The sequence below is a fragment of the Acomys russatus genome, chromosome 25 (assembly GCF_903995435.1).
Source record: "Acomys russatus chromosome 25, mAcoRus1.1, whole genome shotgun sequence".
Lineage (NCBI taxonomy): Eukaryota > Metazoa > Chordata > Mammalia > Rodentia > Muridae > Acomys > Acomys russatus.
The window spans coordinates 31152192-31174698 of NC_067161.1; the positions used below are offsets into that span (position 1 = coordinate 31152192).

A 22507-nucleotide genomic window follows, 5' to 3' on the forward strand; every position below is an offset into this window, starting at 1 on the left:
GAAGCTTCTAGTTTCTGTACAATCTAATCTAGGTCTAGAATGTTTTTAGCTTCTGAGCTGAATAAGCTCACCCTTTCTAGCTCTTTTTGAACTCTGGCTGGCTGGTTCAACTCAACTGTCCTTGCTCAAACTCCTCTCCAAGCCGACTGAGTCAAACTGGCTTCTCTCAGCTTCTGACTGAATTGTTCTGCTTGGTCTTAAAACTATCTGTAGAAATCTGTTCTGATCTTCTGGCTCCTTCTTATTCTCTGGTTCATTCTGTCTTCACTGTGTCCATCTTGTTCTGTCTTCAACCTGTCTCTGTAAAACTCTCCCAGTAAAACCACCTCCTCTCCCTCTCCCTTCACTGCTCTCCCATAAGTCACCTCTTTCCCCTAATGTTCTCATGAGAGTTAGGTGTATCCTATTCTGTCAAATCTTTCTCTCATTCCTTACTTTCTGTCCCTCAATTAGACATTCCTTTCAGACATGGATGCTTCCTTCTACCAACTAACTTTACTTTCATTGTTTGGGACTAAAGGTGTGCACTGAGGCCATGTCTATATTCTAGCCAGAGTAGCTATGTTGCTGGATTAAAATTCCTCTACAAAGCCTGGCACCGGGGTGCACGCCTGTAATCCCAGTACTCGGGAGGCAGAAGCAGGCGGATCAATGTGAGTTCGAGGCCATCCTGGTCTACAAAGTGTGTCCAGGACAGCCAGGTTTACACAGAAACCATGTCTCAAAACAACAGCAACAAAAAACAGGCCAGCGTGGTGGCACATGCTTTTAATCCCAGCACTCGGGAGGCAGAGGCAGGTGGATCACTGTGAGTTTAAGGCCAGCTTGGTCTACAAAGGGAGTCCAGGACGGCTAACACAGAGACCCTGTCTTGAAAAACCAACCAACCAACCAACAAACAAAAAGAAAACAAACAAAAACAAAACAAAACAAAAAACTCTACAAAATTCTCATGTACATGGTGAAATACAATCAATCCAGAGGGTAAAAAGTAAGTCGTTCATGATGCCAACCAAGTATTGGTGAAGATGTTCACATCCAGCCCTCAGTCATGGACTCTTGGCTCACAGCTGATGGACATAGACACTGATGGAACCTATGCATTCCCACCTGGCCACCTGCATGTATGAGATGCATGCTTGAGGGAATGGAGCCATGCACATGAATGTCGATGGCAGTGATTCTTGTCAACACTTCAAAACCGAAAATAACTAAATTAGTGACAGTCACACAAAGGAATATTACAGCAATGACAGACAAAGTGAATTATAGTACTCTGACTAGTGAGTGAGTCATAATACGGTGTTGAGTGAAAAGTCAGAGACATCTAAAAAAAAAAAATGACAAAAATAAGCGATAGGGTTATATGTAAGAGCACATGTTGACTTTATGAAAGCAAGAAAGTGATTGCCATAAAAGCCAGAAGCTAGGTCAGGCTTGGGTTGGTGCTGCACACCTTTAATCCCAGCACTTGGGAGTCAGAGGCAAGAAAATCTCTGAGTTCGAGGCTAGCCTTGTCTACAGAGCTAGTTCCAGGACAGCTGGGGCTACTCAGAGAAACTCTGCCTCACAAAAGTAAAAGAAAAAAAGAAAAGAAAAAAGTCAGAGGTTATTTTCGCCTCTGGTGGACAATTAGAAGGGGTTATTAAGGGGACTTTGGGGCACCAATAGAGCATGGCTCTTTGTGATGTGTTATTGAGCAGAGGAACAAAAGCAAAGCAAAGCAGTGACTGACATACACGCCTCCCTCATCTACAGCTCTCAGAACTGGGGAGCAATAGATCAGTGGCCTTAACATTCTGAGAGAAAATAGATTTTCAGCTGAAAAAACAGACTGTCAGTCAAAGACAAGGGTAGAATAAGATCATTTCTCTTCCATGTATGGTGTCTGGGGACGTTCTTAAGGACACACTCCAACAATCAAGACAGCACAAGAACATGCAGGACAAGAGGCCAGACAAGAATCTCAGGCTAAATTCCGTGAAGCAAGCTTTGAGATGTCTTCAAAAAAGGATGGATCAATCCCAAGATAGATGTCAGAGTGGGAGGACATGGTACTGGTGACAGGCTTTTTTCTTTTTCCTTTTTCTTTTTTGTTTTTTGTTTTTTTTTTTCAGGGCAGGGTTTCTCTGTGTAGCCTTGACTGTCCTGGACTCACTTTGTAGACCTTGCTGGCCTCAAACTCACAGCGATGTGCCTGCTTCTGTCTTCTAGAGTGCTAGGATTACAGACGTGTGCCACTGTGCCCAGCCGAGTTTTTCTTCTCTTAGGAAAAAAAAAATGTTTATTAGAAACTTGTGGAAGGAAGTATAGGAAGAGGTGTGGTCTGCATAGAAACAAAGGTGGGATGTCCAAGCACTTGGTAGCTGGAAAGACAGAGAACCCAGCTGGCTCCATGTAGCAGACATTCTAATTTTCTGTATGCAACCGGCAGCAACTGGTGTGGTCTTTGGGAAGTGAAGCATAATCCCAGCTCTGTACCTGGTAATGTTTAAATGTGTACATGTGCTTTCCTGTTGGCTGTCATGGTTTGTAGACAGCTGAGAGAAGCAGCACAGAGGCTTAGCTGTCCGTTTAACATGAAGACGCAAGCAAGCACAATTGCTTAAGACAAAGGTTTGGAGGAAGAGCGAAGAGGGTAAAGAGAGCACAGGGTGGAACATAATGGGGGGGGGGGAGCAAGATTAGGTGCATTAACTCACTGACAAAGGAGCCCTGAAATAGCGTCAGAACAAAGCTGCAAGCGGTTGAAGGTGTCGAGTGAGCAGCTAGACCCTTAGTTTCATACCAGGAAGTGTCTGTACTTTTGAGTTAAAAGCCGGTCACCAGTACAGAAAACATGGGTAGGTGCAGGTCTTTGTTCCTGTAGCTTGAGCAGGAGTGGAGGAACCTGTCTCCAAGCCGTTAGAATTTGTATGCCAAAAAAAGTTTAACTGACCTAGGTGTATGTTTATTTTATTGCCTTAGTTAGGTTTCTGTTGCTGTTATAAAAACACCATGATCAAAAACAACATGAGGAAAGAAGGGTTTATTTGTAGTCCAGGGAAGTCAGGGCAGGAACTGAAGCAGAGACCATGGAGAGTGATGCTGACTGACTTGCTCCTCCTGGTTTGTTTAGTTTGTTTTCTTATACCATCCAGGACCGCTTACCCAGGGGTGGTACCACTCATAATGGGCTGGACCTCCCACATCAGTCATTAGTCTAGAAAATGCCCCACAGGCTAGTCTGGTGGGGGCATCTTCTCAGTTGAGATAACCTCTTGCAGAATGACTCTAGCTTATATCAAGTAGGCAAAAAACTAGTCAACACACACACATATATACATACACACACACATACATAGTTTCAAAGTATACGTACATTATAAAATAAATGCAGCTAATTTATATACACATGTCTTACATGATTTCTGCAGTGAGAACACTTAACATCTATTCTCTTAGCAATTTAAAAAAACACAGTATAAGAAGGGTAAGGCAGTACACGCTCTTAATCCCAGTACACCGGAGCCAGAGGCAGGCAGACCTCTGAGTTCAAGGCTAACATGGTTTATATAGTAAGTTTCAGGACTGCATAGAGAAACCCTGACTCAAAGAAAAAGAAAATAGAAAAGAAAAAACCAACACAGTGTAGTAGTGTTATTAATGGGAGACACCATGTTATTCTGTAGTGCCCATAAACTCAGTCATAACTTCTGTTTATCTGAAAATTTAGACAAAATCTTTTCTAGATCAGAAAGTTGAGTCTAAGAAATATATACACATGTACACATGTACAATAAGGATTTCTTTCACAATAGATTTTCTTCATTATTACATTCATCTGTGTAATAAGTTTGCCTTTGAGCATGTGGGCTCACCTATGACTTGTACATATGTGCATCCATATAAATGTAATAAATGCAGTGGTTCTTCTTAGCCAGTTCTACAGTATACAGCCTTTAAGTTAAAAACAGGTCTAATTGCCGGGCGTGGTGGTGCACACCTTTAATCCCAGCACTCGGGAGGCAGAGGCAGGTGGATCTCTGCCAGTTTGAGGACAGCCTGGCCTACAAAGTGAGTCCAGGACAGTCAAGGCTACACAGAGAAACTGTGTCTTGAAAAAACAAAAAAAACAAAAACAACCCAGGTCTAACTAAGTTAGAGCTGTTGAACAGAACAGAAAAGAGTAAAGATAAACAATATTACAAAGTAGTGAGAATAAATTCACAGAAACTGTTTAAAGTGATGTCTGGCTGGGTGTGGTGATGCTTGCCTTTAATCTCAGAACGCGAGGGGAGGGGGCGGCGCAGAGGCAGGTGGATCTCTGCAAAGTGAGTCCAGGACAGCCAAGGCTACACAGAGAAACCCTGTCTCGAAAAACCAAAAACCAAAACACACACAAAAGTTATGCCTGGGCCCCCAGGTTGTGTTTAGCAGCCTGAGCCCCTGTTGAGCCATCCAAAGGCCTTTGTACTGGTGACACTGTGTAATGCTTAGCTGGAAACCTGAAAACGTGCCATTGTGCCGTTCACTTTTTCATATCCAGTTTCTGGAGAGAAATTAGCCCTAAGTTTCATGACGGGATGTGCGCACAGGAAACTGGAGCCTTAGATCTTACCCTTATAAGAGGAGGTGTCCTTTCCATCAGAACTGTATATACAGCAAGTGCTTACACTGGGGTTTTGTATCTTGGGAATTTGCCACAAGCTGAGGCTTTGGCTTCTGCTTCCTTTCAGATTCTTTGGCCTGGGAAAGCATAATCAGTCAAAACATAGATTTATTAAATTCCTTCCATGAGCTCAACCATGGCAGCTCCACGACACTTTAGAGTATACTGACATTTCAATCAATGATAACAAGGAAGTTCTCGGTTTCTTGGTGTGTCCAAACTGAACATTTCATTCCTTGACCTGTGTTACATGCTTTGGATTAAATTACCTGGTTCTGAACCTGCTAATCTTAGCTAACTGAGAATTATAAGTGGAAAGAATTGCAGACTCCCACTCCAGCTGCAGCTGAAAAGCGTGGTGCCTCTGGGGAGGGCTAGACCAGGCTGCCCGCTTGGCCACTTCCCCTTCCATATGTACATAAAGCCTGACTGGGGAAGAGCAGAAACACTTCTCCTTGTCTTGTTACTTGCTTTGAAAGATAGTACATCAATTGTATTTCTCTGTTGCTATTTTCAAAAGCCATTTTAATAGGCTGTTTATTATATCTCCTAATTATAGTGCTGCTTTTGATACAGTTCTTGGGATAAATGTTGCTGTCAAGAAGTTAAGCCGTCCTTTTCAAAACCAAACGCACGCAAAGAGAGCCTACCGCGAACTCGTCCTCTTAAAGTGTGTCAACCATAAAAATGTAAGTTACTGATGGTCCTTCTCTGTGCTGTGATCAGATGGAAGATTAGCTGATGATGAGAGAAACTATAGAAAGATGAAATGTATTGATAAAATTAAAAATATCCTTTATTACATCTAATTATTGGGGAGGAGCAGGTTATGCCACTGCTCACTGTGGAGATCAGAGGACAAGCTGCCAGAGTCACCCTACCCCTTACCCTAACCCTGTCTAACCCTGACCTCAACTAACCCTAACTCTAACCTAGAAGACAAGCAGCCGGAATCACCCTAATCCTACCGCTGATACTCACCGTAACTCTGAGTAACCCTATTTCTAACCATAGCCATAATCCTAACCCTACCCCTGACTAACTCTAACCCGAACCTCAACCCCTACCCCTGACTAACCCTAACCCCAACCCTAATGCTACTTCTAACCTACCTCTAAGCCCTAACTCTACCTCTAACTTTGAGCCTGACCCTAACCCTACCTCTGACCATGAGCCTGACCCTAACCCTACCCTGACCATAACCCTGACCCTAAACCTACCCCTGACCGTGACCCTAACTCCTAAACCTATCCTCTAACCCTAAACCCTAACTCTAACCCAAACTCTAACCCTGTCTAACCCTAACCCTAACTGGTTTGCCTTTTGTACCCTGTGGGCCCCTGGGGTCCAGCTCAGGTCAGTCACCAGCAGGCTTTATGACTAGTGCCTTTACCCACCTCGCCATCTTCTCAGGAGGAGGTCAGTTCATGACATCCTTCTCCAGATGTAGATGAGTGGAGAATATATTAATGATTATACTAAACTTTGTCTGTTCCCCTTTGTTTCAACACGTGTGCTAGATCTTTCCATATAGTGACATTAATTATGTGACTATGATCAGTTTATTCTTTGAGACAGGGGTTCTCTGTGTAACAGCCCTGGCTGTCCTGAAACTTGCTCTACAGACCAGGCTGGCCTCGAATTCACAGAGACTCGCTAGCCTCTGCCTCCCAAGTGCTGGGGTTAAAGGCATGTACCAACACCACATGGCATATGTTTTATTTTTAATTTTTGTCAGTTTACAAAATATATGTTTATTACTTTTAAAAATTCAGATAATATAACTTAGAAAGCAAAAGTCCCTGGGCCCCTCAGCCATAGGTCACTAGCATGAACGTTTTAGTGAGCATACTTGTTTATGTATGTTCACATATGTATAAACAAAATCAATTATGCTATTCTTCCTCTTTTTACCCCAAGTGGAATGTTGCTAAATTTCATATACTTTGACGAACACACCTGTAAATGGTTGCATATACAGATAGACAATAACTTAGTTAACAAATTGTGCTGGTCAGTATTTTTGTCAACTTGACACAAGCTAGCGTCATCTGAGAAGAGGGAACCTCAATTGAGAAAATGCCTTCATCAGATTGGCCTATAGACAAGTCATTAGTGACTGCTGTGGGAGGGCCCAGTGCTCCTGGAGTGTATTTAAAGAAGCAAATTGAGCAAGCCAGTAACGGTGTTCTTTCTTGGCCTCAGCTTCAGTTCCTGCCTCCAGGTTCCTTCCTTGAGTTTCTGTCCTGAGTTCCCTTCTCGATAGATTATAAACCATAGGCAAATAAGACTTGTTATAGTGTTTTATATCAGCCACAGAGAACAAACTAAGACACAAACCATGTTGTTTGGGTAGGTTATTTCCAGTTTTTTTCCCTATTAGAAGCCATGATACAGTGAATATGCTCATTCATAAAATTTGGTACATATACCCAGGTAAGTTATTGCTGGTCAAACAGTACATACAATCCCGGTTTTTGTACATGCTGACAAGCTAATGTCAAGGCATCCTGTAGGTTTATACTTTGATGAAAAGCTTCTGAGAGCAGTTTGCTTCAGATTCCCCCAGCACTATGTAGTACTGCTTTTGTTTTTCTTTTGCCAATCTGATACATGACAAATAATCTTAGTTTTTATCTATAAGGTTGAATTTCTTTTCATGTTTTTGGGATTTTGTGTGTGCACCTGTGTTCATATTTGCACATGTGTGGGCATACTGTTACAGGTCTGAGTGTACATGTGGAGGCCAGAGGCCGATGTCAGATGTTTTCATGAATCTCCGCATTATATATTGAAGCGACGTGTCTCACTTGAACCTAATTTGGCTCGTCTAGCAAGCCAGCTTGCTCTAGTGATCCCCTATCTCTATCCTGCGGGCTCTGCTCTGAGAGGACAAGTGGGCCACCATTCCCATTGGCGTTTATGTGGGTGTTGGGAGTCTGAACTTTAGTCCTCACTGAGTCATATCAGAAGTCCCAATTATTTTTATTTCATTGAAAATTTGCTTTTCATTGTTGTGGTTCTTTTGTTTTGTTTTGTTTTGTTTTTTGGTTTGGTTTGGTTTTTTGAGACAGGGTTTCTCTGTACAGCCTTGGCTGTCTTGAACTCACTTTGTAAACCACGCTGGCCTTGAACTCACATCAATCCACCTGCCTCTGCCTCCCGAGTGCTGGGATTAAAGGCATGTGCCACCATGCCTGATCTGTGGCTCTATTTTTCTTTTAAACTTTTTGGTGTCTTTTTTAATTCATTTATAAGCCCAGCTAGCTTTGAACTCTGTAGCTGGCCTCAAACTTGCAATCTCCTACCTCAGCCTTTATCAGTGATAAAGTGACAGACATGCCACCCATGTCCAGCTTCAACTGTTTTCCCCTTTCCCATTTGACCTCATGTGTTGCTTTAGTATGCTGACTTTTTTTTAACTTTGGCTTTCTATTAATGTAGTTAGATATCCTAGGTTTCCTATCATGCTTAGAAAATATTTTATCACACCAGAACGATAGAAATGTTTGCCCGTATTCTTCTCTGCTTTATACTTCAGTGTTTTAGACTTTGTTCCCCAAGACTGAAAGGTGGGTGCAGTTTCCTTCCCCTTTTTGCTGGTTCCCTTGTATATGTAATTAGTAATTTGCCTTTTTCTTGTGAGATGATTGAGGGTGTGTGCTTGAAATACATGGGTTGCAAGCTCGGAGGCCACAAGGAGCAAGCAGTGATGTCAGCGGCTTAGTCTCTTAGAGGAATGTAAGGCCATGAGGCCTCATCATCATGACCATAAAGTACCAGCTCAGCCTTCCCATTTAAAATCTTTTCAGAGGGACTGGAGAGATGGTTCAGTGGTTAAGAACACCGTCTGCTCTTCCAGAGGTCCTGAGTTCAATTCCCAGTAACCACATGGTAGTTTACAGCCACCTGTAACGAGATCTGGTGCCTTCTTGTGGTAGGCAGGCCAACACGTGGGCAGAATACTGTATAAATAACAAATTTTTTCTTTTCTTTATTTTAGTTTTTCCAGACAAGGTCTCTCTGTGTTAGCCTTGGCTGCCCTGGACTTGCTTTGTAGACCAGGATGGCCTTGAACTCACAGCTATCCGCCTGCCTCTGCCTCCCGAGTGCTGGGATTACAGGCATGCGCCACCACGACTGGCTAAAATAAATCTTTTAAAGTCTTTTCAGAAAGTTACATATAGTATTTAAGTCTCCACAGTAAGCACAAAATGTTAACTAGTACACTTCCAACCATTATTTTTATCTTTTTCATATATTTAAATTCTGTAATAATAATTAGGTTACTGGGGGCATGTGAGTGATTCTATTAATAGCATGTCTTACTTTGAATTGATGGTTAAGTTTTCCAGTGGTGTGCACTAGAGTGCTTTGGTGACAACCATAGTAATGATAAATATTGAGTTCTGCAATCATTTTTACATCTTTACTAATTTTAGTGTTCTGTTTTATTATCCATCTGACATACTAAAGTATAATTAATTTTCTCTTTTTAGATAATTAGCCTGTTAAATGTGTTTACCCCACAAAAAACTCTAGAAGAATTTCAAGATGTGTAAGTATCTTTTGCATCAGATTGAAAATTTAGAAAGTTAATGATTTTTATGCTTAGGAAACAGTGGGCTATATACAAGCTCGAGACCCTAGGGTGCTGCCAGTGCCACAGGACCAAGGACACCAGCAGTATAGCTTGTAGTCTGAGTCTGACAGCCTGAGATCTCAGGGAGCTGATAGTATGTAAGTCCTAGTGTTCTGCTTCTAAAACACAGGAAGAGTCTGTTTCAGCTCCCGGAGAAGAGCCTCCTTCATTCTATGTGTTTGATCTTCGTGGGGCTTGCTCAGCTGGAAAGTGTCCATACACATTGAGCACTGTGCTTCCTTATGTAGTGCATTAGGGCCCACATGGCAACCACTGCCCCAAACGCCCGCCAGGACCCAGCACACAGAAGGCTCTCCCAGCGCAGTGTCCTTCGACCTAGTCTAGTTGTCATCCACAGCTCCTCATCGCAGAATAGATGAAGGAGAGACACAGGGAGGCGGGGGCATGAGGAGGGAGGCTAGGGAGGCATTCTGCAGACACTGGGACAAGGTGGCACTGAGGTGGAAGAAAAAGCCCGAGCAAAGGAGCAGCACTGGAGCATGCTGGTGTGTGCTGCTACCCGCGGGAGACCTGTGTGGCTGGAGTGGGAGAGCACACAGGGCAGGCGGCGTGGGCTCAGAGAAGTGGTGTTCAGATGGAAAGGAAGTCAGACTGAGGTTTCCCTGCAGAGCAAGGATCCCACCTGACACATTTCAAAAGAACAATTGGGTTTTTGCGGGGCTGAGAATGTACTGTGAGAGGCAGACAAAAAGGCCTAGTTAGAATGGGGAGGCAATCACAGCAATTGTGTGTGAGAGGTTCAAGTGGGTAATGGGTCAAGACACCATTGTATTAGACATCAACACTGTTTGACGGTGGAGGCACAGGATCTGCTGGTAGCTAGCGTGAGAGAGGAGTTGAAAGCCGCACATGAAGGCTCTCAGCCGAGGCGGAGAGAGCTATGAGAGGACTAGACTGTGGGGAGTTCGAGGGGGGGAGGGGGGAGCAGGTGGAGTCAGGAGTAGGTTTTAGACATGGACTCACACATTATTGCCAAGTGCAACAGTGAAGTAGGTGGAAAGGAAAGAACCTGGAATTCAGGAGAGAGGCCTGGACTAGAGGAATGGAAGAATAATCTGTAAATGGTCCTTCAAGGTACAGATATCACCAAGAAAGTGAGTGCTATGAGAGGACAGCCAGTATCTGATTATAACCACTCCAACAGGAAGTAGTTGGCTACAGAAAGCAGCCACATTCTCGACATTGGCCTTTGGGTCTCTGCAAATGTGTAAGTCATCAGTTTTAGCAGAGACTTGGCATAGGCCAAGTCAGAATGGCATGACCAACAATGGGAGGAGAATTATGTCTGAGCACCTCTTTGGTGGGGGTGGGGCTATGCTTTCACCATGAGCTAGAAACATGTGCTAGTGGTGGACCTTGAGTGTGAAAGTTTCTGTTATTGTATGTTCAGCCATAAATATAGCTTCCAACTAGGCGGTAGTAGTGCACGCCTTTAATCCCAGCACTCAGGAGGCAGAAACAAAGGGATCTCTGAGTTGTGGCCAGCTTGGTCTGTAGAGAGAGAGTTCCAGGACAGCAAGGGCTATACAGGGAAACCCTGTCTTTTAAAAGCTTTTAAAAAAAAAGATTTCATTTTTAGCCACCATGTGGTTGCTGGAAATTGCACCCAGGACCTCTGGAAGAGCAGCAAGTGCTCCTAACTACTGAGCCATCTTTCTAGCTCCAAGATGCATTTTTAGAGCAGTCCAGGTACATAGCGAACCTGAGCAGAAAGCTCAGTTTTCGCTTAGCCTGTGTATAGACCTTCCACATCAGCAGCCCCAGCAGAATCTATAGCAGCATGGTATGGATGTTAAAAGGATGATCAAACAGAAGATAGGTAGATATGTAGGTCGGTGGATAGATAGTCAGACACACAGATAAAAAAGAAAAGTAAAAAAGTTTGTATGAGATTGTTTTCATGATAAAAAAAAGTTGTTTATAATTTGAAAGACAGAAAGACATTGGGTAAGCTAGTTGTTTGTGTGTTCTTTTGGAAATTTTAAAGCCCTATTATACATTTGACTGCTTTTAAAGTTCTTTATTAAAAGGGCTTTTATTTTAGCTGTGCAGTATTTAGATCCCATTACTACTGTTTCTTAACAATTGTGATCTAACAATCATGAAGGGATTTTTAAAAATAATATTAATGAATATGGTTGGTGTCTTTTGAATACTCAGGTACTTGGTTATGGAGCTAATGGATGCTAACTTATGTCAGGTTATTCATATGGAGCTGGACCATGAAAGGATGTCGTACCTTCTCTACCAGATGCTCTGTGGCATCAAGCACCTGCATTCAGCTGGTATCATTCACAGAGTGAGTAATCACATAACGACTTTGTCTTAAAATAATCACCATTTGGCTGGCAGTCATCTAGTTACAAAAGAAAGTGTTTGTGTGTGTGAAATAGTGTGAGTGTGCGTGTGGTATATGTGCACGTATATGAGTGCACACCTTACTTATGTATACTTAGAGGCCAGAGGAGGATGTCAAGCGTTTAATTTTGGCCTTATTCCCTTGAGACAGGAACCTGGACCTAGAGGGAGGCTGGCAGCCAGCAAGCCCCAGGGATCACCTGACTCCACGTTTCCCCAAACCCATAGCATTGGAGTTACAGTGGGTGTGTGAGCACAGCTGGCTTCTCACATAGGGGCTGGAGGTTTGAACCCAGATCCCTGTGCTTATGTAGCAGGCACTCATACCCACTGATCCATCTCCACAGCTCCAAAAACTTCTTCTTTTTAAAAAATTGGCTCTTTGAAAATCCAGGTTAAGCTATGGAATCTTATCGTGCACAAAACACTGTTCAGATCAATCCTGTCTTGCCCAAGCCCCGTGCACTTCAGCCATTGTAGACACAGAGATGGGGAGCCACCTTACTGCAGACCAACCTTTGTTTTCTGTTTTAACTTTTCATTTCATGGTAACTCTGTGTGTGTGTGTGTGTGTGTGCGTGTGCGCGTGCGTGTGTGTGTGTGTGTGTGTGTTTTGTTTTCTGTTTTAACTTTTCATTTCATGATAACTCTGTGTGTGTGTGTGTGTTGTGTTTTGTGTGTGTGTGTATAGCCCTGGCTGTCCTGAGACTAAAGGCATGCACCACTACCACCTGGCCAATTTTTGGTAACTTAAAACTTAGAGTTTTAACTTTTCACTTTGCAGTAACTTAAAACTTAGAAAAAGAAAAATTGCAAGAATAGGCAAGAACTCAAAAATACAAATGGCCCCACGTCAAACCATTGTTAATATTCTTGGTATATTTGAAACTTGCTTTTTATTTAATTTTATTTTATTTTATATCCATTGATGTTTTGCCCGTGTGTATGTCTGTGTGAGAGTGTCAGATCTGGGAGTTACAGATAGTTGTGGGCTGCCATGTGGTTGCTGAGAATTGGCCCCTGGTCCTCTAGAAGAGCAGTCAGTGCTCTTAACCACCAAGCCATCTCTCCAGCCCCAAAACTTCCTTTTTAATGAGCAAGGAAATTAGATTCAGGGCAGGAGAAAGCCAGTGGCCAAGGAGCATCATGGTTGTCACTGTCAGGACTTGCTTCTATGCTGATTTTTGGCCTAGGTTGTCTCCCTGTCGCAGAGAAGAGCCCTGAGATACAGTGAAGCCTGTTAATACAGAGTATTGGGCAGAATTCTCTCTGATCAGTTAGGTGCCAGGAAAGGTTGGGTCTAGCACAAGGCACTGAGCCAAGGCTTCTCAGAATGCAACCCCATTCCCGTCCTTGTTTCCCCCAGACCTGATCCTTTCTTCAGACTATCCATAGGCCTGTGTTGGGTTACGGCATTTCATTCTCTTGTGTACACCCATAACAAAGTTGTTATTCAAAGTGTAGCCTTTGCTGCCACCCAGTGGTCATTTCAAATGATCGCCATTCCGAGGGCAAAGTTTACTTTTAAAATAGTAACCAGAAGATTGCTAATGAATCATTCTATTTCTAGAAAATTCCCCAGACCTCTAAATAACTGAAAGCATACTTTTTAGTTTTATTTAGTATACTGAATTTTCCACCAACAATATGATGCTTATAAAGTTCAGTGCTGTTTCTCTCCTACAGAAGGCTTTATTTTAAGTGTATTTATTTTTATTGTATGTGTATGGATGTTTGTCTGCGTTTATATATGGATATCACATGCATTGGAGGCCAGGAAAAGGCATCAGCTTTCCTGAAACTAGTTATAGGTGTTTGTGAGCTGCCATGTGGGTGTTGGGAACCAAAACATGGCCCTCTGGAAGAGCAGCCGTGCCCTTAACCACTGAGACGTCTCCACCAACCCCTCTTCCTGAAAGCATTCTGTTTGTTTTTGGAAACAGAGTTTCTCTGGATAGCCTTGGCTGTCCTAGACTCACTTTGTGATCTCAAACTTACAGCCACCCTCCTGCCTCTGCCTCACTGAGCGCTGGGATCACAGGTGTATGCCACCACACCCAGCTCCCAAAAGCATTCTTAATGTCTCTTAAATACACTGCCTTTTGTGTGGTGCTGGAGAAGGAACCTGTGGCCTTGTTCATATGTGGCAGTGCTTTACCACTGAGCTGTGGTCCTCAGCCCTGTAAATACACATTTAATGAAATGTATGCTTTATGATAATTTCTAAGATTCCCAAGCTGTATTAATTTTTGAAGGGTGAGTTGTTTTCTCTGACTTTTTTGTTCCCTCTGAAGCCAGAGGTAAGGGCGGGAGAATGTCCCCCAGCTCCTGGAAAGTTCCTGAGACTGTGGCATGTACATGCCTTTTGCAAAAGAAACATGTGGTCCTGTAGGGCAGCACTCCTGCCTACATGCAGGTGAGGCAGAGCCCAAAGAACTGTGTGTTTTGCTCAGCACAGTATATAGAACCTATGGTGACCGGAGAAAATGTGTGCCCATCTTGCTCCCTGCCCAGCACCCCCACCGTGTCTTACTGGTTCTTTCTGGATCCCTAGTACACTCCTGCCTCATTCACATCTGTGTCTGCTGGGAAAGGTATGAGCGGCCATTGAGGAGACACATACAGGTACATCAAACTGGATGACAGGCCTCTGTGGGTGAGGAACCCAATTAGCCTTAGCATGCCAGCGTAAGCAGTGCTGGTCTCCTTCTTCTCCTTCTTACGGTGATACGTACCTTCAATTTTGTTGTGAAAGTGATTTGTCATACACCTGTACCTGAAAACTCAGGATGTTAAAACATGACAGTCATAAGTTCAAGGACAGCTTTAGCTATCTATATGGCAAGGGTCTGTCTTGAAAAAATAAAAATATTTTCACAATAAACAAAAACTTTAATTATTTGAAAGTTTTTAGAGTGAAACAGAACAAAAAGTTAAGTTTTATCCTTCACTTCTACCACTTTTACTTTATATAATTCCCCAAATTGGGGAAAATGAAAGCCTCCCACTGCCCTGCAGCCACCTGGAGAAGACCCACTGTTGCAGTCTGCAGCGCTTCTTCCAGCTCTGTTCACCTGCACCCGTGCCAGCCTGTCTGTGTGTGTGTCTGTCCTTAACTTGGGTCTTTTCAAAGCTGGAAACCTCTTGACAGGTCCCTGTAATTTGCTGAACAAACTGGTTGATTTACATTTGTGCTTTCATCAAGGATCAAAGTGTTACATAAATATTTATGAAAAATGTAACTCTCTAAAAGCAAGTTTTGAATTCACTTTTGTTATGACGGTTGTTTGGTTTGGTTTGGTTTGGTTTGTGATGCCAGGGATGAACTAGAGTCCTGTGCATGCTAGGCCGCTGCTACACCACTGAGCTATGTCACCAGCCCGACTTTCAGTTCTTTTAATCAATGATTTTAGTGTTCATTTCCATATCTCAGGGCAGTATGTTTAGATCTTGTTGACCCGTTTCAGTTTGGGACATAAGATTAGGACCATATGTGTTATATGTGTCCATGTGTTACTCATGTTTATGTGTTTGTGGATACACATATGTGTGGGTATAGAAGCTCAGAAGCTCTTCTCACTTACGTCTGAGGGGATTTGGATCAGACCCTATTTACTCTTTGGCCTTCACTAAACTCCCCCAAGTGGAGGAGCCCTGGTGATGCGTAGGCTTGTCCAGCTGGGTGACATACACTCTGAACTTGTGTCCAGCCATCCTCAGAGTTTCTAGTCATTCCCCTTTCCCACTGTGTGGCCACCGCAGTAAATAGTTTTGTTGCCTATGAGCAAGGGCCAGGGGGATCCACACAGTAGACACTTGTCATGACGTGTAGGTCCTCCTTCCTATGACATCTCTTCAGTCGGTGGTCTTGGATCAGGGATTCAAACAAGCAATAGTGGTGGTTAAGTCAGGGACACACACACACACGCCTAGCTTTTCTGTCCTTGTCTATTTTGAGTGTTGCTGTTGGCCACCCCTATGGCTGCCATGTTGTAGTAACCATTTCCACAACTCTACAGGTCAGCTGTCATTGTGTCCTTACTCATGTTTCTTGTTTAATGTGTTTTGGGTGGTTCTTGAGATTGGAAGAGGCAACTTGTCTTGATTCTGCCATCTTGGCACTGAAAGTGAGTCTTCAAGCCACCAGATAGTTAAAAGCTGACTCCGTTTACGTTGAGAAGGCTGAATGGAGAGTCTGAGGGACTCTGAGAACCTCAGTGACCTCTTTACTCACTGCTTTGGCAGACATCAGCTGGTTCTCACGGTTCTGGGGTGACCCTTGCACCAGGTGTGTGTGTACAGACATCCATAGCTGTATTTTATTATCCTAGTTGTCCAGCAAATGGCAGTAAAGTAGACTGCTGTCCCCATCACTACAGTTTTTAGGTAGATGGCGCCAGGACCAGGAACTGTTCTCCCCTTCTGTAGGGCTCCTTTGACAATGCTCCATTTGTCTTTGTTAGAGGCAGTGCTGCTGTGCCCATCCTTGGCCATGTGGCCATGCTGTTTGTTCTAGATGACAAGGCCTGCTGGGTAGTAAAGGATCCATACCCCTGGGGTCTACATCTGTGGATTCAACTGGCTGCAGATTAAAAGTATTTGGAAAACAAAAATTTCACCTGTACTGAAAACAGACAAACTTTTTTCTGTGTAATTATCCCCTAAACAACAGCCTTATTGTAGGTATTATAATCATCTAGATTTGAGTTAGAGGATCCCGGAGGCTGTGTATAGGTTGTGTGCAAATGTCATTCCATGTTATGTATGGGACTTGCAGGCTCTCAGGTTTTGAGCAAGTGGCAGTGAGAGGCCACCTGACTTGTTTGGAGGCAGGGTCTCAGAGCCCAGGATACCGTTCCACCCACCTCCTTCCCACCCTCACAAGCTTCAGTAGCTGCTCACCTCACAACTCCTTGCCACTATGAAATTGTGTATTTACAGTGCTGTGACTCATTTAAATGACGTCTTTTCTAGGATTTGAAGCCTAGCAACATTGTAGTAAAGTCAGACTGTACCCTCAAGATCCTTGACTTTGGCCTGGCACGGACAGCCTGTACCAACTTTATGATGACTCCCTATGTAGTGACTCGCTACTACCGCGCTCCAGAAGTCATCCTGGGCATGGGCTACAAAGAGAACGGTAAGTATGGCTAGGACTACAGGCACTAAGCAGTAAACAGTGCTTCCACAGTCATTGGCATGTGCTCCCTCAAGAACCATGGGAGACACAGCTTGAGCTCCGGGCTGCATATAGGTGCCTGTAATCCATATATAATAAATCATTTATTTTGTATTTCCATTTGTTACTTTTTTTTTTCCAACTCTGGCTGGCCTGAAACTCAGAACTCTGCCTGCCTCTGCCTCCCAAATGCTCAAGTTAAAAGTGTGTGCTGACTCAAAACCCTTTCATATTTTGATCAAGGTACTGTGTGCCCATGGAAGAGTGCAATGCTGACAGTGCAGCTGGGAGTCAGTACAGCTGTCAGTGGGCACACCCATGGAGCCCACAGCCTTGGGCCTTTGTGCCCCTCTCTTTACCCCGGTTGCCAACACTGTGACTGGTTTCACTACTACTTTAAAAAATTTTTTTAATATTAATGGAATAATACACCATGTTTCTTTCATGTAAAGCTGATTTTTTTATATATATATTTTTTATTTAGTTTTAATTTATGTGCATTGGTGTGAGGGTGTCAGATCTTGGAATTACAGACAGTTGTGAGCTGCCATGTGGGTGCTGGGAATTGAACTCAGGACCTTTGGAAGAGCAGGCAGTGCTCTTAACCACTGAGCCATCTCTCCAGCCCCGTAAAGCTGATTTTTTTTAACATCAAAACTTCTCTTGTTCTATCAGTGCCAACTAAATATAAGCTAAACTTCCGCTTTTAACACATTTATTTGTTTGTTTATAAGAATAAAGGAGAGAATAGTAGTGGAAGTTTGCCAAGGTCTTTTGAGATGAGTTTGACTGTGAATTTTGTAGATGCTTTGTAGCCTGCTCTGAGAGGCACAGTGCCCTCCAGTAACTGCCTGTGGCTAGCTCTCCCTTCCCTGTCTGAGGCACGAGATGCAGCCAGGCTCCATGCTTGACCCCACACTAGAGGACAGACACCACAGAGCTATGCTTAAGCAGGGCCTTCCCAAAATCCAACCCTTGCCTATTGGCTGCCACCTTTGTATGTGGCAACTTAAGACATGGTCATTCAGATGTGGTGTCAGGAGCTTACAGGAGTGTTTGGTGGCTGCCGTGTTTGGGGGGGGAGGTGGCTTAGAAACAGAGATGCAAGGCTCCCTGGCTGTTTTTTAATCACCTGGTATTTGGTAGTGGACATCTGGTCTGTCGGGTGCATCATGGCAGAAATGGTCCTCCATAAAGTCCTGTTCCCAGGAAGAGACTGTATCCTTCACAGGGAGAGACCCAGCACTCGGCCATGGAGGCTGGGGTGGGGGCTGGGGGAGTGTGACACTGAGAATTTTATGTTCATTAGCACCTTCTATGTCCAGGTTTTTGTTTGTTTGTTTGTTTAAGCTGTAAGGTATTGGACTCTTTGGCATTAAAACCACAGATTGCTACAAACTGAAGGCTGAAGTGGAGGTCAGCAATCGTTCATACTGTGTAAAAAGCTCGCCCTTAGCTAGCCCCTGATGTTTCCATGTCTGTGTGTGTAGTACTCTGTTAGAATTCCTTTTTCCTCACTTTTGTTTTGTTCATGACACTTCATAATTTTATCATTTCATTTTATTTTCAGTTGATATCTGGTCAGTGGGTTGCATCATGGGAGAGCTGGTGAAAGGTTGTGTGATATTCCAAGGCACTGACCGTATCCTTCCCCAGGACCCTGACCCTGGCCATGGTGTCCATGCTAAGGGCAGCATGGTCGCGCCTCCTCACAATGCTCAGAAGGAACTGTTGGGTTGCAGACTGTGTTCTCAGGGCTCTTCATTACACTTGTTAAGCTAGTGTCACAGACCAAGGGGTTCACTTTTATATGTCCTTATTTTCACTCAAATACCTGTGACAATAGAGACAGAGTCAAACTAAACCAGTCATATTAGCTCTTTTATCAGAAATAGCTAGATGTATAAAATTATTGTCTTTGGTAAATATATTCTGGTATTTAAGTGGAAATACTATTTTACAAATTAGTTCATTCCATTAATTAACTAGGTAAAGTCTAAATTTATAGGCTAGCATGTATGTATGATTTAAGTCATTTATGATTCTGTTAGTTACTGGTATGACGTAAGAGCTGGGGCAAGCTAAGCAGATTTAAGTGAAATGGCTAGATGAAAATTGTGTCAGGAGCCACACATTATGCTTTCTCATTTGTTATTTTGTTGACATTTTGTAGACATTTCTAAGGACTGTAGACAGAAGGGTGTCTGCCATACTGGGGACTCGTGCCGTGCTCAGCCAGTCACATCACTTCTGTCTCCCTGTATGTTCTTCCATCTGTCACAATCCACGCTAACATGCTCCTTCACGCTTTCCATCTGTGTCCTTGCCCTTACCCTGTCACTGGCCTTTGATCTTGGTTTTGTTAGGAAAGCTTACAGTGACCTCTGTTTATAGTAGACCCATGGTTCCAGGGAAACCGGCTGGCTCTGTCGTCAGGGTTTGGAGAGTGTGTATATGCCACAAAAGTGCTTTAGTGTTTATAGTTTCATGAAGACAACCTTCTTGAAGTATGAATTCCTTACAACAGGAGCTTATAATGAATATATGTATGTTTTTCTTTTCTTTTTAAAAAAGATTTATTTTATGCATATAAATGCTCTATCTGCATGTACCCCTGCAGGCCAGAAGAGGGCATCAGATCCCAGTATAGATGGTTGTGAGCCACCATGTGGTTGCTGGGAATTGAACTCAGGCCCTCTGGAAGAACAGACAGTGCTCTTAACCTCTGAGCCATTGCTCCAGCCCAAATGAATATATTTTATTTCACTCCTCCCTTCACGTTTTCCTCATAAATTACAAAATATGCAAAGTGGAATACATTTTATTTTGCTCTGATAATTTCTCTGGCTTTTTTCTATACTTTTATCTTGGATTTAGGTGCTCTAAGTTACAAATAAGGAAGTCTTTATTTTACAAGTAAAATCAACTCAAGGGAAAGTTGAGGCCAGTGACTTAGAAACACCACATGGACTTGATAATGAGTGGTTAAGGCTGTAGTGTCAGTTAAGATTAATTTTGTACCAATTCTTTTTTTTTTTTTTTTTTTTTTTATTAAGAATTACTTTTAATCCCAGCACTCGGGAGGCAGAGGCAGGTGGATCGCTGTGAGTTCGAGGCCAGCCTGGTCTACAAAGTGAGTCCAGGATGGCCAAGGCTACACAAAGAAAACCCTGTCTCAGGGAAAAAAAAAAAAAGAATTACTTTTTCCAAAAAATAAAGATAGATGAAAAATTGTACTTCTGAATACATTTTAATAATTTTAAATTATAATTTAAAGTACTTTATGTATTAACATGTTACAAAAAAATTTAAAAAAAACATGTTACAATAGCAATAGTTGATGTTTTATATATAAGGTCACCTAAAGTACTTTAAAGTCATGTGCAAATTAACATCTTTTTTTTTTTTTTAAAGACAGTTTCTCTGTGTAGCTTTGGCTGTCTTGGACTCGCTTTGTAGACGAGGCCTCAAACTCACAGAGATCTGCCTGCTTCTGCCTCTCTGAATGCTGGGATTAGAGGTGCACACCACCATGCCTGGCTAACATCATTTTCTAAAGAAAGTTTCACTTACAATTTTAAATATTAGGTCACATTTGGGGAATTCATAGAAAGGCTCAGAAACCAAGCTGAGATTCCCAAGAGGTTTGTCTGTGATCTTGGTAGAAAAGTAACTGCTGTCAGGTGGCTTGTGAAAAAGAAAGCACTTGAATCAGGCTACCAGAAGCCCAGCTCAGACAGCTCCATGGCAGTTGTGCATTCTAGGGAAAGTCAGGTCTCTTTGGGCTATGCTTCCCCCCTCCCTTTTTTTTAATGGAAGACTCATGTTCTACCAACCTAGAAGGCCCACCATGCTTTCCCAGGTAAGCCCCATCTGCACCCCATGCCACCTCCATGCCATCTATAAAATGACTCTGTAGCACTAACCCAGGTACATATATTGAGTACCTGCCCATTTCTAGGTGCCTCGTCTAAGTGAGGGTGTAAAAGGCTCACTGCCAAGCTGACTTGAAGGTAGACGTTCCAGGACAGTAGAAGCAGGAAGCATGGCAGAAGCTGTGAGTCGCCCAGAAAGAGGTGGCAGAGGCTCACACCAGGTCAGTCGGACTGATGGCAGGATTGGGCCTGGGGTCTGCGTTTGCGCTGAGAGTCTAACCTTCAGACGACTTTGTAGATTCAGAGCATCTCACCTATCAGGTGTGAAATTCAAGAGAAACATTTGGGATAAAGGAAATGTGGAAATCATTCACCTGTTGATAACACTGAAGTCTGAGCCGGTGCTAAGCATTGAAGAGATGAACAAAGGATCCAGGAGGAAGGACTCAGGACTGACCACTGGACTTAGTGGTTGCTTCTGGCAACCTTAATGGAAACAGTTCTCCAGACGACTAAGGAGGGAGGCCTGATGAGAGAATGTTCAGGGTAGGATGAGGGGTAGGAATTAGAGACACAGGCCTCAGTAAGCAGAGGGTAGGGATGTTAAGGGACAGTGGCTGCTGTTAGCGTGGGATGACGACAGAAGGTTTCGGTAGGGAGCACACTGGGTGTGGAGCAGCAAGAAACGAGAATAAGAGGCACTCATCCTTCAGAAGGTGAGAGGGTAAGGTAGGTGTGATTGGCTTTCGGCCAGGAGCCCAGATGGTTCCCAGTGGTAAGTGACATGGAGATATGGGGGTGGGGCATCACGTCGCTCTCAGAATTAGCCTCACAGTGAGAAACGAGCATGAGGAAGAGGTGTTAAAGGAGAGAGGGATAAATATGAGCCAGGTTTCCTATTTTGGCTAAACAGTTAAATAGAATATATACGTAATTCAGATTTGCCAAAGTGCATGAAAGGAGAAGGGAAAAAGGAAGATTTGCTTGGGAGTTGCCTCTCTGAGCCCATTTCCCTAGCAGGTCTTCCAAATTAACACCCAGGAGGAGTGGCATGTATGACTGGCCCTGGTGCTCTCTCCAGTGGCACAGGTGCATATTCTGAGTAAGCCTGTAGCTTCCCTGTGTCCTGCTTCTGTGATCTCATAGCTTGCATTGTCTCTTGTACCTGTTTACAGCTTCAGTGTCACTTTCCACAGACATTGTCCCAGTCACCCTAAGTCTAACAAGCACCCTGAGAGCTAGGCAAAACTGGCGTCATCTGCGCTGTACGAGTGAGGAGGACTGACTTGAGCACCTGGAGTGGGCAGTACACGCTGGCTCTGAACCCCAGGTCATGTACTTTGAAAGGAAGAAAGGACACGGTACTAGACACCAAAAGGATAGGCCCAGTGCCAAGAGAAACAGAATGGCCTCCGAAAGCATCATTGTCTAAGGCAATGTGTCAGTAGAGTGTGGTCTGTGGGCTAGGCCAGAGCCTGGGCTCCGCTCCTTCCCTCTCCGGCCTCCCTTGGTTGGCCTGTCTTACAGACTATGCTGCCCAGCTGTGAGAGGACAGATGGGGCTCTCGATCTCTTTCTCCTTTAGAGACCTGTGAGTCTGAGTTAGCTTTAGTATGAACATGGATTTCAGGTTGCTTATGTGATATTTATTTATTTCATATTTAATCATTTATCTCATAGGTTGAATCATTTCTGTCATAATTTTATTTTGGATTATAATAGGGAAACATATAGATTATATTGATTTAGTGAGCTATGATCATAATTTTGAAGATGCAGAGT

At 43.4% G+C, this 22507-nt stretch overlaps 1 protein-coding gene across 4 annotated transcripts in view; it reads left to right on the forward strand.

Moving 5' to 3' along the window:
• Positions 1-22507, forward strand: part of Mapk9 (mitogen-activated protein kinase 9) — a 42898-nt gene that overhangs the window by 14710 nt on the left and 5681 nt on the right. For 3 of the 4 annotated variants that reach the window (XM_051167208.1, XM_051167205.1, XM_051167207.1), the window contains exons 3-7: positions 5211-5340; positions 9151-9209; positions 11475-11613; positions 16647-16812; positions 18422-18493. In XM_051167208.1, the coding sequence (XP_051023165.1) occupies positions 5211-5340; positions 9151-9209; positions 11475-11613; positions 16647-16812; positions 18422-18493 (566 nt within the window). Of the gene's footprint in view, positions 1-5210; positions 5341-9150; positions 9210-11474; positions 11614-16646; positions 16813-17997; positions 18070-18421; positions 18494-22507 lie in introns of all 4 variants that reach the window. The other variant, XM_051167206.1, reaches the window with a different exon arrangement.